At 45.1% G+C, this 16,028-nt stretch overlaps 1 protein-coding gene across 1 annotated transcript in view; it reads right to left on the bottom strand.

The window, feature by feature from the left end:
* MAN2B2 (mannosidase alpha class 2B member 2) overlaps positions 1-14,125 on the bottom strand; it is a 57,892-nt gene extending 43,767 nt beyond the window's left edge. The window contains exons 1-5 of the mRNA XM_056555101.1: positions 13,928-14,125; positions 6,803-6,949; positions 5,611-5,716; positions 4,849-5,021; positions 1,681-1,796 (exon numbers count right to left, since the gene is read on the bottom strand). Coding sequence (XP_056411076.1) covers positions 1,681-1,796; positions 4,849-5,021; positions 5,611-5,716; positions 6,803-6,949; positions 13,928-14,041 — 656 coding nt within the window. The 5' untranslated portion in view covers positions 14,042-14,125. The remainder of the gene's footprint in view (positions 1-1,680; positions 1,797-4,848; positions 5,022-5,610; positions 5,717-6,802; positions 6,950-13,927) is intronic.
* Positions 14,126-16,028: the final 1,903 nt, after the last annotated feature.

Genomic DNA, 16,028 nt, shown 5'->3' on the forward strand with positions numbered 1-16,028 from the left:
ACTGGTTGTGTTAAAGGAGAACTCCGGAATATAAAAATTGTCACCCATACTGCCGGCAGTAAAAAAATAAAGATGTACATACCTTCCTCCGCTCCCCCGGGGCCTCCGGTAACCGGCTCCGGTATCCGCCGCGACCAACTTCCTGGTTGCCGGTGGTCGGATGAATCATACTGCGCTCAGCCAATCACCAGCCGCAGCGAAGTTAGACTCGGCCGGCGATAGGCTGAGCGGCAGTGTGAAAACGCTTCAGGACACAAAATTCTTCACTACACCGGCACCTGCGGCCGGGGCCGAAAACGTCACACTGCTGCTCAGCCTATAGCCGGCCGAGTCGGGACTTCCCTGCAGCCGGTGATTCGCTGAGCGCAGTAAGACTCTCCGACCACCGGCAACCAGGAAGAGGATCACGGCGGAGGCCGGAGCTGGTTACCGAAGGCCCCGGGGGAGCGGAGGAAGGTATGTACATCTTTATTTTTTTACTGCCGGCACTATGGGAGACAATTTTTATATTCCGGAGTTCTCCTTTAAGTATTGCAGCTCAGTTCCATTGAATTAACTAGAGCCAAGTTGTAATGCCACATACAACCTGAGGACAGGTGTGGTGCTGTTGTTGGTTCTGTTTTTCTATTTCTGGATAGCCCTTTTAACTAGCTTTGTCCAAAATAAATCAATCGCCAGAAATGCACAACAGACCTGCAGTAAACCGGACTTTGCAAAGTTATACCTACAAAGAGAGGAGGCTAGCAGGGTATAAACTCCCTAGTACTGGATGTCAGGGAGGATGCAATAAGCCATTCTACCTTGGTCATGGCATCTAATCACAAGACTGAAGTAGTCATCTGAACCTATGCCTAACATTAAAGGGGTTATCCACCATAAGGTGATTTTAGTACGTACCTGGCAGACAGTAATGGACATGCTTAGGAAGGACCTGTGCTTGTCTTGGGGCTAAATGGCTATGTTGTGAGATTACCATAACACTGTGGCTATCTTTTTGTGAACTGGTATTTTCTGTTTGAGTCTTCTTTTTTTGCCTACAAATCCCATAATTCCATTTTCCTCCCTCTCACACATCAGCCACCCCACCCATTGAAACATAAATGAGCTGCATCCATTCAAAAGACCTGTGGTTTTCAATTAGGGTGCCTACAGCTGTTGCATTAGTTGCAGATTGATCTCTCTCCACCAAGCGATCCCTCCACCCATTGAAGCAGACAGGCTCCCTGTCATCAGCTGACTAGTAAGTCACGTCTCGGCCGCATTGCAACCTCATTTTGTATGCTGCTAAAAATAAATATTGGGGTGAAAATCACATAAGAATTGTGAGAAAACCATCACACACAGGTACCGACACTATATTATGAACTACACTAACTTTGCAGCCCCTGTAGCATAATCAAATAAAAAAAAAAAAAGAAATCATGGAATAGCCCTTTAAGCAAAGTTTCGATCTGTCTACACCAGAAAATAATAAACCCAATAACTTTAATTTTATAGAAGAAGAGACAGCACCATACATGTCCATGAATTTTATCTGGTATTACAATTCAGCTTCACTGTATAAAATCAGATTAAGCTGCAATACCACACACAACCTGAGAACAGGTGTGGCACTGCATTGTAAGAAGAAAGACATATTTTTTAATACTGTAAGAAGACTTATCTTGATTCTTACTGTACCTGTTGGAAAATGGCAGGTAAGACGGGGTACAGTAACTGAACTGGTCCATGACATGGGTAAATATCTCCTGCTTCTCAGATAAGGAGCGAGATCCTCTCCAAACAAATTGCAGCGTCTGCAAAGAAAAGAGATAAGAATATCCGAATATCCATCCAAACTGTGCAACGTACCCCTTGAGATTTGGGGGCTTGTTGCAAGGACTCATTCTTGGCAATTACAACAAAGAACTAACAAATCGCTTGTTTTCTTAAGGAGAAACAATACTAGTTCAAAAGGAAAGTCTGGCCCCTAGCCCTGGAACTGTACCAGAGAGCTGCAGAAGGGACATAATGCTACAATTCTACTATTGGCTTCAGCCTCCTCTTAGGTTTTCATACTGCAACCATTGGTGGTATCAGGGGAAACAGATGTATGAACAAGGGAAGCCATGTTCTGTCCTGACACAAGCAGAAGGGGACATAATGTACAGTAAAACATAAAAGTTTAAGAGTATATCACTCATACCAAAGAACTGCAGCCAGCTGAAAAGCATAAATAAATGAATAGATAACATTAAAAGAAACACAAGCTGTACAGTACATACTGGGACACCAGATAGATGCGAAGGACAGTTATAGGTAATTGTGAGGTTTGACGTAAACAATAAGAAAGGATATTAATATGGTATAACAACACTAAAATAGTGAGTGCGATAACACAATGGCTGAATACATTCCCAATTGGGCAATAGTGAAGTGGCAGATACTGTATATAACAAAATTGCAATGCAGCCGGTAAGGTGAACTATCTTGTAAATGAGACAATAGTAAGAACTGCTTTACATGTAGTGTGGGCTTCCCGGGTAAGGATATCATTTGGCTGTTTGGCAAATGGTTTTGAATGACTGCACCATTATCAACTAGCTTAGCACTAAAAGGACACTCAATAAAATAAACTTAAATGGACATTACAAGTTCACCATATCTCTCATAAATTATGCAAGCAAATAAAAAAAACAAAAACTAATCTTTCTCCAATTATGCTCCTTTTCTGGCAGCCTTCTCCTTTCAAAAATGATTAAGTTAAATCCATGTCAAGATGGTGAAGCTCACTGAGGGAACAGTTACAGCTGCCAACATAAGTCATTGTAGAGGGGTCAGGTGAAGTGGCAGGAGAGAGACAGGCAGAAAGACACATAGGGAGAACTCCAGCAGCTTGTAGTGTTAACCCCTTCACGCAAAATGACGGGTATACCCGTCATAGGATGCAGCGCGTTGTGACGGGTATACCCGTCATTTACATACTCGCCGCTGCTGCTGCATCCCGCGGCTTGAACTTTTCACCTCCGTTTGTCTCTGGCAGGTGAGAAGTTCTGCCTAATGACCAGGGACCAATCAGAGGTGATCCTGGTCCAGGATCATTGTGATTGGTCCGGGAAGGGACCTATCACAATGTATCCAAGATCTGACACAGTAACTCCTTCTCCGATGCTTTCACTTCTGTGACAGTAGCGATTGGAGCAGGAGTTACTGTTACTACTAGAGAGATCTAACAGCCTTATTACTGTGCCCGTTCTGTGCCCCTCTGTCCTCCACTTTTGTGCCCCTCTGTCCGCCACTTCTGTGCCCCTGGATCAGCCTCTGTAGCTGCCGGCGATAAGCTGCTGCCGCCGCAGAAATAAGTCTGTGCCAGTCACTGATAATAACAGTGACTGGTGAAGAAAAAGTGCCCCTCTGTCCTCCACTTTTGTGCCCCCCTGTGAGCCACTTCTGTGCCCCTCTGTCCTCGGTGGGATCAGCCTCTGTAGCTGCCGGCGATCAGCTGCTGCTGCTGCCGCTGGCAGAAATAAATCTGTGCCAGTCACTGATAATAACAGTGACTGGTGAAGAAAAAGTGTAAAAAAAAAAAAAAAAGTAGTGCCAACTTAAGTAGTGCCATCTATAGGCACCCTCTGTTCTGTCCCTGTGCTGCGATCCAGTAGCCATAAAGAATAAATCAGTGCAAGTCACTCAGAAGTTAAAAAGAAGAAATCACATAATTTCAGTGGTGCCTGCAATAAAATAAAATTATTTTTTGGCCCAGCAGTGCCCCTTACCCTTTGTAGGCATCCATCCCTGCTCTTCATAATCTGCTTGCTGGCAGTGAATAAATCAGTGCAAGTCACTGAATATAACAGTGACTGAAGCTAGAAAAAGCAGGTGCCTGAATTTTTTTTTTTTACTGTGCCCAGCAGTGCCCTGTCACTGATATCAGTTACACTAAAGTTCCCCCGTATACCACTTGTCGCACACCATCTCAAATACCGCCGTTGCACCGCGGCAGTTTTCCACCGTTAGTTCCTAGTGGTAAAGTTTTTCATTTTATTTTATTTTTTCCATAAAAAAAATAAAAAATAAATAAAAATTATAAAAAACCCAAATAATATAAAAAAAATTTAAATTTTTCTAACGATTTGTTAATTGCCACTGTTTGTTCCCAAAATGTCAAGCCGTCAGACTCTCAACATTGAGGAGGCATATGCCATCCTGGCATCAGATTCCTCAGATTCATCTGAACTATTATATTTGCCCTCTTCATCTGCCTCCTTCTCCTCCACTGAGTCTGATGAGGAACCGCCTCGCAGGCGTCCTAGATATAGTGCGGAGCCAGGTCCTAGTGTCACCACGGAACTAGGTACTAGTACCAACTCAGAGTGGGCTCCGGCTTCTAATTTTTCACCCCAGGTGCCTGACTTTGTGGCCACTCCAGGCATTCACATAAATACAGCGGGGTTCAATGAAGCTGATTTTTTCCAAATTTTCTTTACAGAAGAATTGGTTGGGATGATAGTGGAGGAGACTAATCGCTATGGGGATCAATTTATAGCAGCCCACCCACAGGCATACCACGCCAGGCCTTATCATTGGACACCCACTAATTCACAAGAAACTAAAAAAAATTTTGCCCTCTGTCTAAACATGGGCCTCATAAAAAAAAAAACGACAATACGGTCATATTGGAAACTATTAGTAAAGATGTAAAGAATTGACTGTATTAAGAAACTGCAAAATTGTACATACTGAACATACAAATTACAGAATGTCTTCTCATATCCCAGAACTAGAAGCCCATCAGCAGATCATTTACAAAAACACATTAGGGAATGACTATTTTTGCAATGCAATTGTTTGTATATAGATTTTGCATACCTTGGAATCCTGCATGGCAGCCTTACTGTCGTAATCAATCCGGGAAATAAGGTGGGCATTGAATCCAGACAAGGCAAATATGGTAGGTGAAGTGGCAGATGCTCCAAAGGGATCCACGTGCCAAGAAAACTGGGGTCTTACCCCAAATGTTTCATACAAAAAGCCATGTCCCTCTGCATAAAGACAAATGTTTAATCTAATGTTCATCAGAATTTCATCAACCTTATATAACTTAGTTGTATAAACGGCAAAAAAAAAACAAACAAAAAAAACACAACCCCTTTATAAATAGCAGGCCACTCATAGGCGTGCCTGCATATACACTATGCCTCAATGCCTCCGCAATGTGGGGATGGGGTTACAGGGCTTAACTCCCTTTCACCTTTTAGTCTTCATTGAACATTAACATAAAAATTAACCCAGGGTACAAGTAAAGCTGTTGTGCATAGGAACCAACAAGGTGAGTTATATGGGGTGTAGAAGTAATAGTTGCACCCTTGTCCTGGTTCCTGATGGGGCTTAAAGGCCCTTCTGTCACAAAAAAAAAAAAGACACCAGTATTATCAATGGCACAGGAATTTGAGGGTGCCTTTATAGATTTTGCATTGGGGCTCGAAAGGTCCATTAGGAAACTGCCTACCAGGGAGATGCCAGTTCTCATTTTTCAGAGTCTCTTTGGTGAATTAAAGTAGCAAACTGATTGGTTACAATGGGTAAATACCCCACTGGTATTGTTAGATCTCCCCCATAGTGAGAGAGTACCTGTAAGTTGTAAGATCTGATCATCTACAGCAGTAACAGCTTCATCGTGCATCACTTGTCCACCAATAATGAACTCCAATCGCCCCTCCTGTATCAACTGATGCACCTGTGAACCAGAGAAAATACAAGGATAGCTTGCCATATGACAATGGTTTGAACCATTTCCATAGTGTGAGTAACCCAGAAAAAAACTGCGGTGAAATCAGAAATAATATGGCGCCATATTAAAATTATATGGGCTCCCAATATCAAGTGAGAGGAAAAAGCAGCAATAAGTAGCAATGATTATAGGACAACTGCAGCGCTAATAAAGTAGCGCTCTAATGTCATTAAATATGAAGTTATGCAACTTAGTAATTGAGTTTCATTACCTTATTTGAGCCATTTCGCTGAAATGCCACCACGGGAATTTGCTCCCTGGTCCCCTAATGCTCGTAGCGTCGACCTGCTATTCTCTATGGGGCCGGCATCTTGTTCGATGCTACGTCAAGATTTCCCATGAGCCGCTGTGTGATCAACTCACTCCCCCGGCCATTCATCGCGCCGGACCCTCTCCTCCCACCTTATAACTATTCAACAGCTTGTTATACGCTCAGCCCAAATTGGTGAGCACAATGTAGGGGTGTTTCAGGGCCGCAGCCTATCTGTATAAGCTGTGAGTGCCTGCACACACAGGACCCCTTCTCTGCTGCATGTCGGCGCAGCCAGCCCTACGCTTGGAAGCGTAAATGTTGGGTTGGCTGCGCAATCTACGTACTGGCCCCCATAACATCCCTGGCGGCTACATTATTTGCGTAAAAGTCAGTTCTGCAGGCTGATATGTGCTGTGAGCACGCAGCTGCAGCCTGCTCTCCTATTGGACAGGGCAGAACATGTGGTGAGGATGGGAGGGGGTGATTACATAGGAGGGAGAGGATGGGAGGGGGTGATGAGCTGGGAGGGGGAAGGATGGGAGGGGATAACCACAAGGGAAGAAGCTGTGGGCATCACTTTATTATAATTAAAAGAGATAGATAAAAGAGTCTACTACTTGTTATTCACTACAAAAAAGGTAGAAAAAAGTTTTTACACATGAGCAGGCTTCCTCAGCATCACCCTCCCTGCACCTAATCAATGCTGCCTGAGGTTAGGGCAGCATAAAACAGGTGACTGCTTGAAGAAGGCTTGTTATTTGGAAATTTTGAATCCTCACCTGCTGCTTCTTCAGTTCTCCTGCCACTGTATCCCACCATAAGCGGAAAAATTCCTGCTCGACCACAATAAACCTGCGATGCTCGGCCTTCATCAGCTCATCCACGACTGTTGTGTAGACGTTGGCGGCATAGGCATGCATGCTCTCCTGAAATTATATCACTTTGTAATTTATTAAAACAAGAATATATGAAATCAATAAAATCTAAACCACAAGATAAGGAAAACTCCAGGCAGGTCCATCCACAAGGCTATAAAAAGGATGGCTGCAGTGTCTGTATATGAACTGCCCCTTTCACTCCATCACAGGAACATTTTGTGACTTTGACTTGGGGTAAAGTAATGTGATCCAGTATTTTATGTAAAATGGCATTTGAAGTTCATGCAACCATAATGCTATATAGCTGCATATACATTGTATTTTACTGCGTGGGAGATTAGCTCTGTAGAATCAGTCAAGTATATGCAAAATAGCAGCCAGGGACTTGAAAGTTACCTTTAAACAGGGTTTCTCCTGTCTTTATTGTTCAGTAACAAAAAAAAAAAAATACAACCTTTACTCTTATAATAAAATAAACCCAACACAACAGTCAACAAATGTGTTACTCACACAAGCTACAAACCTGCCTGCAGGTGCTTCCCTTGCAGACCAATTCTCACCTACCGTAGTTGTAAAGCCCAGTAAAAAGCCTTCTACAGCACCTGTGCTGATCTGGGCTAGCCTGAAAACATAGAATGGCGAGGAAAGGTGATCCCCGAATGCACCTGTTCATTCTTTCTGCAGAAACCGCACGGAATGCATAGCCGTCTACTGTATGAGATGTGCATTTCTGTGATGGACATTCCAGCATGTGAACAGAGCCTTAGGCTAAGTTCACATTGCCATTGTCTTCTGTCCTGCTCAGGGTCCGTTTAGCTTCTTTTTAGCAGAATGGACCATGAAACAAGTCGGAACACAAGGGACACTGCGGGCCCCATTCAAGTGGATCCGGTAGTTAAGCAGAGAAAAAAAATAGTGCATGCACTTTTTTTTCCTCCGCTAAACTCTTATAATTCTGACGGAAAAGGTGACGGAACTCCAAATAGTGGAGTCCGACAACAATGTGAACGAGGCTTTAGCAAATCCTCAAAGCCTGAGGATCTTTAAAGGACAACAGTAGTGCAAGACTTTTATATATTACTGTGCCGGGATTCAAAAATAAACCTTAACATACCTTCCTACGTGCCCCCGTCGGTCCAGTATCGGCCTCGCGGTCCAATGGTGCTAACCTCATTCAACTTCCTGGGGACGGGGACGCCGCAGAGCCGTCGGCGTATCACCGGCCGCCGCGATGTCCGCCCCAGCCGGTGATAGGCTGAGCCCATTGTCATGTAAGGAGCTCTGGCCGGCTTCTTACATGACAGTGGGCTCAGCTATCACCGGCCGAGGCGGGACATCGATGCGGCCGGTGATACACCGACGACTCTGCGGCGTCCCCGTCTCCAGGAAGTTGAATGAGGTTAGCACCATTGGACCGCGAGGCCGATACTGGACCGACGGGGGGCACGTAGGAAGGTAAGTTAAAGTTTATTATGTTTATTTTTGAGGCCCGGGCACAGGAATATATAAAACTCTTGCACTACAGTTGTCCTTTAACCCTTTAAAGACACAGGGTTTTTCCGTTTTTGCATTTTCATTTTTTCCTCATCACCTTCTAAAAATCATAACGCTTTCAATTTTGCACCTAAAATTCCATATTTATGGCTTATTTTTTGCGCCACCAATTCTACTTTGCAGTGACATTAGTCATTTTACCAAAATATCCATGGCGAAATGGAAAAAATAATTAATTGTGCGACAAAATTGAAGAAAAAATGCCATTTTGTAAATTTTGGGGGCTTCCATTCCTATCCAGTGCATTTTTCGGTGAAAATGACACCTTATCTTTATTCTGTAGGTCCATATGGTTAAAATTCTACCCTACTTATATAGGTTTGATTTTGTATTACTTCAAAAAAAAAATCATAACTACATGCAGGAAAATTTGTACATTTAAAATTGTCATTTTCAGACCCCTATAACTTTTTTATTTTTCCGCGTATGAGGGCTCATTTTTTGCGCCGTGATCTGAAGTTTTTATCGGTACCATTTTTGTATTAATCGCTTTTTATTCATTTTTTCATATAAAAAGAGACCAAAAATACGCTATTTTGGACTTTGGAATTTTTTTTTGCGTGAACGCAATTGACCGTGCGGTTTAACTATATATTTTTATAGTTCGGACATTTCCGCACATGGCGATACCACATATGTTTATTTTTATTTACACAGGTTTTTTTTTAATGGGAAAAGGGGGGTGATTCTTACTTTTATTAGGGAAGGGGTTAAATGATCTTTATTAACTTTTTTTTTCACTTTTTTTTGGAAGTGTTATAGCCCCCCTGGTGGCTATTTCACTGCACATACCGATCTCATAGACAGAGCATTGCCACGGCAAAGATCAATGTAATCGACAGTCAATTGATCAAGCCTGGATCTCAGGTTTGGGGCAATTAATCGGCGACCGGATGCGATGGAGGCAGGTAAGGGGACCTCCGCTCGCATGCTAGCTGATTGGGACATTGCGGTTTTACCGCGATTGTCCCGATCAGCCCGATCGAGCTGCCGGGAAGCTTTTACTTTCATTTTAGACGCGGCGATCAACTTTGAACTGCACGTCTAAAGGGTTAATAGCGCGTGGCACAACGATTGGAAGTAGTACCTGTGCTAATAGACATATCGCCCCAGGTGTCAGTCATGACAACCGATGCGATCGTCCATAATATAGTAGAGATGTGGAGCGGCTCTATACAGCGCTCACATTTCTGCTCTGTACTTTGGCCAGTGATGTGAATAAAACATCACTCATTCATATTTTCCGCAGCCAATCACAGCTCTGAGGGAAATATGAATGAGTGATGTTCTATACACATCACTGGCCAGAGTATAGTGCAGAGATGTGAGCGCTGTATAGAGCAGCTCCACATCTCTACTATATTATGGACAATCGCATCGGGTGTCAGGAGTGATACCCGCTGTGATCTGTTCTTAATTGCAGCACACTCTTCTCCATGCTGGGAGCTGTAGTACTTGCATTAATAGACAGATTGCAGCAAGTGTAACTTCTGACACGTGTTGCGATCTGTCTATTATTGCAGGTACTACAGCTCCCAGCATGGAGCAGAGTGTGCTCCATGTTGGGAGTAGTGGTACCTGCAGTTAAGAACAGATCACAGCGGGTATCACTCCTGACACCCCCTATGATCCTCCTGTATAATGTATAGATGCGGGCGGCCATCCTTCTATGGTCCCCTGCACTGAGGTATATATACACCTGTTCATATTTCCTGCAGAGAGCTGTGATTGGCTGGATCCATCTGGCCAATTACAAATCTCTGCGGAAAATATGAATAGGTTTAAATATACGGCAGTGCAGGGGACCATTGAAAAGCAGCCGGCCTCATCTATACATTATACAGGAGGATCGCAATGGACCCGGGTGGTCTGTCAATTAGTACAGGTACTACTATTCCCATCATGGAACAGTGTGTTCCATGCTGGGAGTAGTAGTACTACCTAAAAATATGTAAAAAATAAAGGAAGAAAGTGAAAAACACACACAATACATTTTTATTTTTGTCGGCTAAATTTTTAGCGCTCTGCCAGCACACATAAATTGATCCCAATTTTTAAAATTTATAAAATGTTGTTATAAAAAAGATAAATTTTGTTAGATACAATTTTTTCTTTCACTACTATATATTAGGGATCGACCGATATCGTTTTTTTTAGGGCCGATACCGATAATCGGTGCAGGTTAGGGCCGATAGCCGATAACTTATACCGATATTCCGGTATAAGTTATCGGCTATTTAACCCCCTGCGACACCGCTGCAGATCATTGATTTAAAGCGGGCGCTTTAAATCAATGATCTGCAGTGGCTTTTGCGGGGCCATAGGCCGCCGCCGCCGCCACCACCCGCTTCTCTCCCCTACCTGCCAGGGTGCTCCGGGCCATCCATCCATCGTTCCTGTAGTGTCCGGGGGCGTTCCGGGTGGAGGGTGGTCCGGTCCGGGCTGTCCTTCTTCTCCCACGGTCTTCTTCTCCACTCCGGGCAGGCTCCGGCCTAGTACGCTGCATAGACGTCGCTGTGCAGTGACGCCCGTGCGCAGCGACGCACCTGACGTCACAGCGTAGCGGCGTCTATGCAGCGTACTAGGCCGGAGCCTGCCCGGAGTGGAGAAGAAGACCGTGGGAGAAGAAGGACAGCCCGGACCGGACCACCCGGAACGCCCCCGGACACTACCTGAAGGAAGGATGGCCTGGACCACCCCCATTACGGGTAAGTTAAATTTTTTTATTCACTCGGAGGGTGGGGGAGGGGCCCGACCGGTATAGCGGTATGGGAAAAAATCCATACCGGTATACCGCCTAGCATCACGGTGGGGGGTGCGACGCGGTGCGGTGGGTCGGAGGTGCGGTGCGGCGGGTCGAGGGGGTGGCGGTCGCGGTGCGGGGAATTATCGGCAAGATAATTGCCGATACCGATAATGCCCAAAATCGTGATTATCGGCCGATAATATCGGCCATACCGATAATCGGTCGATCCCTACTATATATATATATATATATATATATATATATATATATATATATATATATATATATATTTTTTTTTTTTTTTTTTTAATGGTACCCTACGAAATGTTATTAAAAAAAAAAAAAAAAAAAAAAAAAAAAGGTACCGTATATACTCGAGTATAGGCCGAGTTTTTCAGCACGATTTTTCGTGCTGAAAACACCCCCCTCGGCTTATACTCGAGTGAACTCCCCCACCCGCAGTGGTCTTCAACCTGCGGACCTCCAGAGGTTTCAAAACTACAACTCCCAGCAAGCCCGGGCAGCCATCGGCTGTCCGGGCTTGCTGGGAGTTGTAGTTTTGAAACCTCCGGAGGTCCGCAGGTTGAAGACCACTGCGGCCTTCAACATCATCCAGCCCCCTCTCACCCCCTTTAGTTCTGAGTACTCACCTCCGCTCGGCGCTGGTCCGGTCCTGCAGGACTGTCCGGAGAGGAGGTGGTCCGGTGGGATAGTGTTCCGGGCTGCTATCTTCACCGGGGAGGCCTCTTCTAAGCGCTTCGGGCCCGGCCTCAGAATAGTCACGTTGCCGTGACAACGACGCAGAGGTGCGTTCATTGCCAACGTAATTCTGCGTCATTGTCAAGGCAACGCCTCTATTCCGGGCCGGAAGCGCGGAGAAGAGGCGCCCCCGGTGAAGATAGCAGCCCGGACCACCTCCTCACCGGACCACCTCCTCACCGGACAGCCCTGCAGGACCGGACCAGCGCCGAGCGGAGGTGAGTACTCAGAACTAAAGGGGGGTGAGAGGGGGCTGGATGATGTTTAAGGCCGCAGTGGTCTTCAACCTGCGGACCTCCGGAGGTTTCAAAACTACAACTCCCAGCAAGCCCGGACAGCCGATGGCTGCCCGGGCTTGCTGGGAGTTGTAGTTTTGAAACCTCTGGAGGTCCGCAGGTTGAAGACCACTGAGGGCGAATGATGAGAAGAGGATGATGAAGGGGGGGTGTGGGGATGATGAAGGGGGGTGGGGATGATGAAGGGGGGGGGGGTGGGATGATAAGGGGATGATGAAGGGGGGATGTGTGGGATGATGACAAGGGGATGATGAAGGGGGGATGTGTGGGATGATAAGGGGATGATGAAGGGGGGATGTGCGGGATGATAAGGGGATGATGAAGGGGGGATGTGCGGGATGATAAGGGGATGATGAAGGGGGGATGTGTGGGATGATGACAAGGGGATGATGAAGGGGGGGATGTGTGGGATGATAAGGGGATGATGAAGGGGGGATGTGTGGGATGATAAGGGGATGATGAAGGGGGGATGTGTGGGATGATAAGAGGATGATGAAGGGGGGATGTGTGGGATGATGACAAGGGGATGATGATGAGGATGTTAATGACGGGTCTGGATGATGACGGGGGGGATGAGGTATTTCCCACCCTAGGCTTATACTCGAGTCAATAACTTTTCCTGGGATTTTGGGTTGAAATTAGGGGTCTCGGCTTATACTCGGGTCGGCTTATACTCGAGTATATACGGTATCTCCATCACTTTTTTGGATCGCTAAAGTCCAAAAAATAATAAAAAAAAGCCTGAAAAAAACATCAAAGTTAAAAAAAACCACATGTCGCTTTTCTTGACGTTTTTTCTCACTCCCATAGACTTCTATGGGAGAAAAACGCTAAGATTTCAGGGGGGGGGGGGGAAACGCCATTGGCTCAACATGCTGCGACTTTGCAAAACCGCCGAGGATCTAAAAAAAAAAAAAAAAAAGCCTGTGCACCTACAGATGTTGCAAAACTACAACTTCCAGCATACCCAGACAGTCTGTGGACCTCCAGATGTGGCAAAACTACAACTCTCAGCATACCCAGACAGCCTGTGTACCTACAGATGTTGCAAAACTACAATCCCCAGCATGGCCAGACAGCCTGTGCACCTCCAGATGTTGCAAAACTACAACCCCCAGCATGGCCAGACAGCCTGTGCACCTCCAGATGTTGCAAAACTACAACCCCCAGCAAGGCCAGACAGCCTGTGCACCTCATGATGTTGCAAAACTATTACCCCCAGCATGGCCAGACAGCCTGTGCACCTCATGATGTTGCAAAACTACAAACCCCCAGCATGGCCAGACAGCCTGTGCACCTCATGATGTTACAAAACTACAACCCCCAGCATGGCCAGACAGCCTGTGCACCTCCAGATGTTGCAAAACCTGCAGTTTTGCAACATCTGGAGGTCCATAGTCTGGAGACCACTGTCCTAGTGCAACTTCCTGGTGATCTGTCTGTCACTACAAGTCCCAGAAAGCATTGTTGTTAACCCAATTCTGCAACATTTCAGAATACTTCCCCTCCTCCTTATGGACTAGTACACTCCTTATAGTGTCCAGTACTAAATGAACCTTTTTGTACACCACGTGATCTGAGTCACATGACCCAAACCCTGTGTCAGTTGTTTTCCCTATAACCTACATACTAGAATGCATGTAACATAGAGCGGCCATATGCAGCCTGTACCTGCACTGTGTACACCCAGCCGACGTCCATGTGGCTGTGGGGGATCACAAACACATGAATGGGGTCCGCACAGGTGACAGCCCCGCACAGGGCGAGGAACAACAACTGCAACATTGTACCGGAAAGACCTGGAATCAGCTCTGCCACATTGTATCCACCGGACGGCAAGCCGCAGGAGGCAAAACAGATCAAAAGCGTTTCACTTTCACTTTGAGTGCTTGTACACTATAATGTGCCCATAGCAACCAATCAGATTCCAGCTTTTATTTTCAGAAGGCTGGAATCTGTTGCTATGGACAACTGCTCCATTAATGGGGGATACATTCCTCCCCACATATGTTTATAGATAGCAACTAGCTATAATATTCTTTATGTACTTTATAGAATACTTCCATGAACATATTCCCCAATACAGTGTTTTCCAAGCAGGGTGCCTCCAGCTGTTGCAAAACTACAACTCCCAGCATGCTCAGACAGCCGAAGGCTGTCTGAGCATGCTGGGGGTTGTAGTTTTGCAACAGTTGGAGGCACCCTGCTTGGAAAACACTGTCTTAATACATGGCAATTGAAGGGGGATCTATGTCAGTGGAAGAAATGTTAAATCTATTTAGTAAATCTATTTTTTGGACCCCTATGGAAAATTTGCATGTGGGGGGGGTCGGCTATCTTCAGTGTGACCAATGCATGAAGCCAGGGGTGAATCTAGCCTCTCCGCTGCCCAAAGAAAACTAAAGTAAGCCCCCCTCTCCCCGTATATACATACCGGCGGCAATGCTCACTCTATTGATTTTTTTATTCTATAATGTGATGTAACCAAAAATATGCAAATTTGGCATTTTGAATTTATTTGCCTTTACGCATAGTTTGGACAATTCCGCACGCATTGATACCAAATATGTTTTTTTTTTTTTTTTCACAGTGAGGGAGTAGAAAAAAAGTGGTGCAGTTTCCCATAGCAACTAATGAAATAGCTTATGTGGTTTTTCAGAGGCCATTTTAAAAATGAAAGAAGCAATCTGATTGGTTGCTATAGGCAACTGGTAAACTTTCCTTCTTTGATGAAACTCCCCATTGTATTAACATTTTTTGTGTGTATATATATATATATATATATATATTGCTGGGAGCTGCTAAAAAATAAGCAATACTTATCTCCCCTGCTGCTCCCAGTCCAGTAAATTCCAGGACCCCGCTGCTCTCGCTTGTAGCTGCTTCCGAGACGACGCATTGGAGCCTCAGTCAATCACCAGACAGCTATGACAACGCATAGATTTTTTTCTGTCTTTCTGTCTAAATGTCATACATTTGTTGGATACATTTTGTGAAAAGGAAAAAAAAAAAATTATATAAAAATATATTCAATTGGCTATGGCCATTATTGTACCAACCCACAGAACAAAGATAAAGTCATTTTTACAGAACATTGAATGTCATAAACGCCATGTAGAGAATTTCAATTCTAGAACAATTCAATGTTAACCAATTTTTCACACTATTTCATTGTTTTCACAAAAACCATTGCATGTAGCAACAAAATTTTACTCCTAATTTAAAGTACAATATGTCGTAAAAGAAAACGTTCCCAGAGTCACTTTGCACAGTAAAAGTTTTCCAAAGTCATTACCACATGATGCCAGATTTGAAAATGTTTTAAATCTACTGGTGGCAGAAAATTTAAAAGATTTGTAAATTATGTCTATTTAAAAATCTTAAAAGGGTAGTCCAGTGGTGAAAAACGTATCCCCTATCCTAAGGATAGGGGATAAGTTTCAGATCCCGGTGGGTCCGACCGCTGGTGCCCGTCGCGATCCCCTGTACGGGGCCCCCGGCTCGCTGGCCAGATAGCGAGTCTTGACCACCGCACGAAGCGGTGGCAGACACGCCCCCTCAATATAACTATGGCAGAGCCGGAGATTGCCGAAGGCAGCGCTCCGGCTCTGCCGTAGAGTTGTATTGAGGGGGCGTGTCAGCCGCCGCTGTGGGCTGCCGGGGCTCCGTACAGGAGATCGCGGGGGGCCCCAGCGGTTGGACCCCCCCCCCCGCGATCTGAAACTCATCCCCTATCATTAGGATACGTTTTTCACCACTGGATATCTCCTTT

Source organism: Hyla sarda, chromosome 1, assembly GCF_029499605.1.
Source record: "Hyla sarda isolate aHylSar1 chromosome 1, aHylSar1.hap1, whole genome shotgun sequence".
In the NCBI taxonomy this organism is placed as follows: domain Eukaryota; kingdom Metazoa; phylum Chordata; class Amphibia; order Anura; family Hylidae; genus Hyla; species Hyla sarda.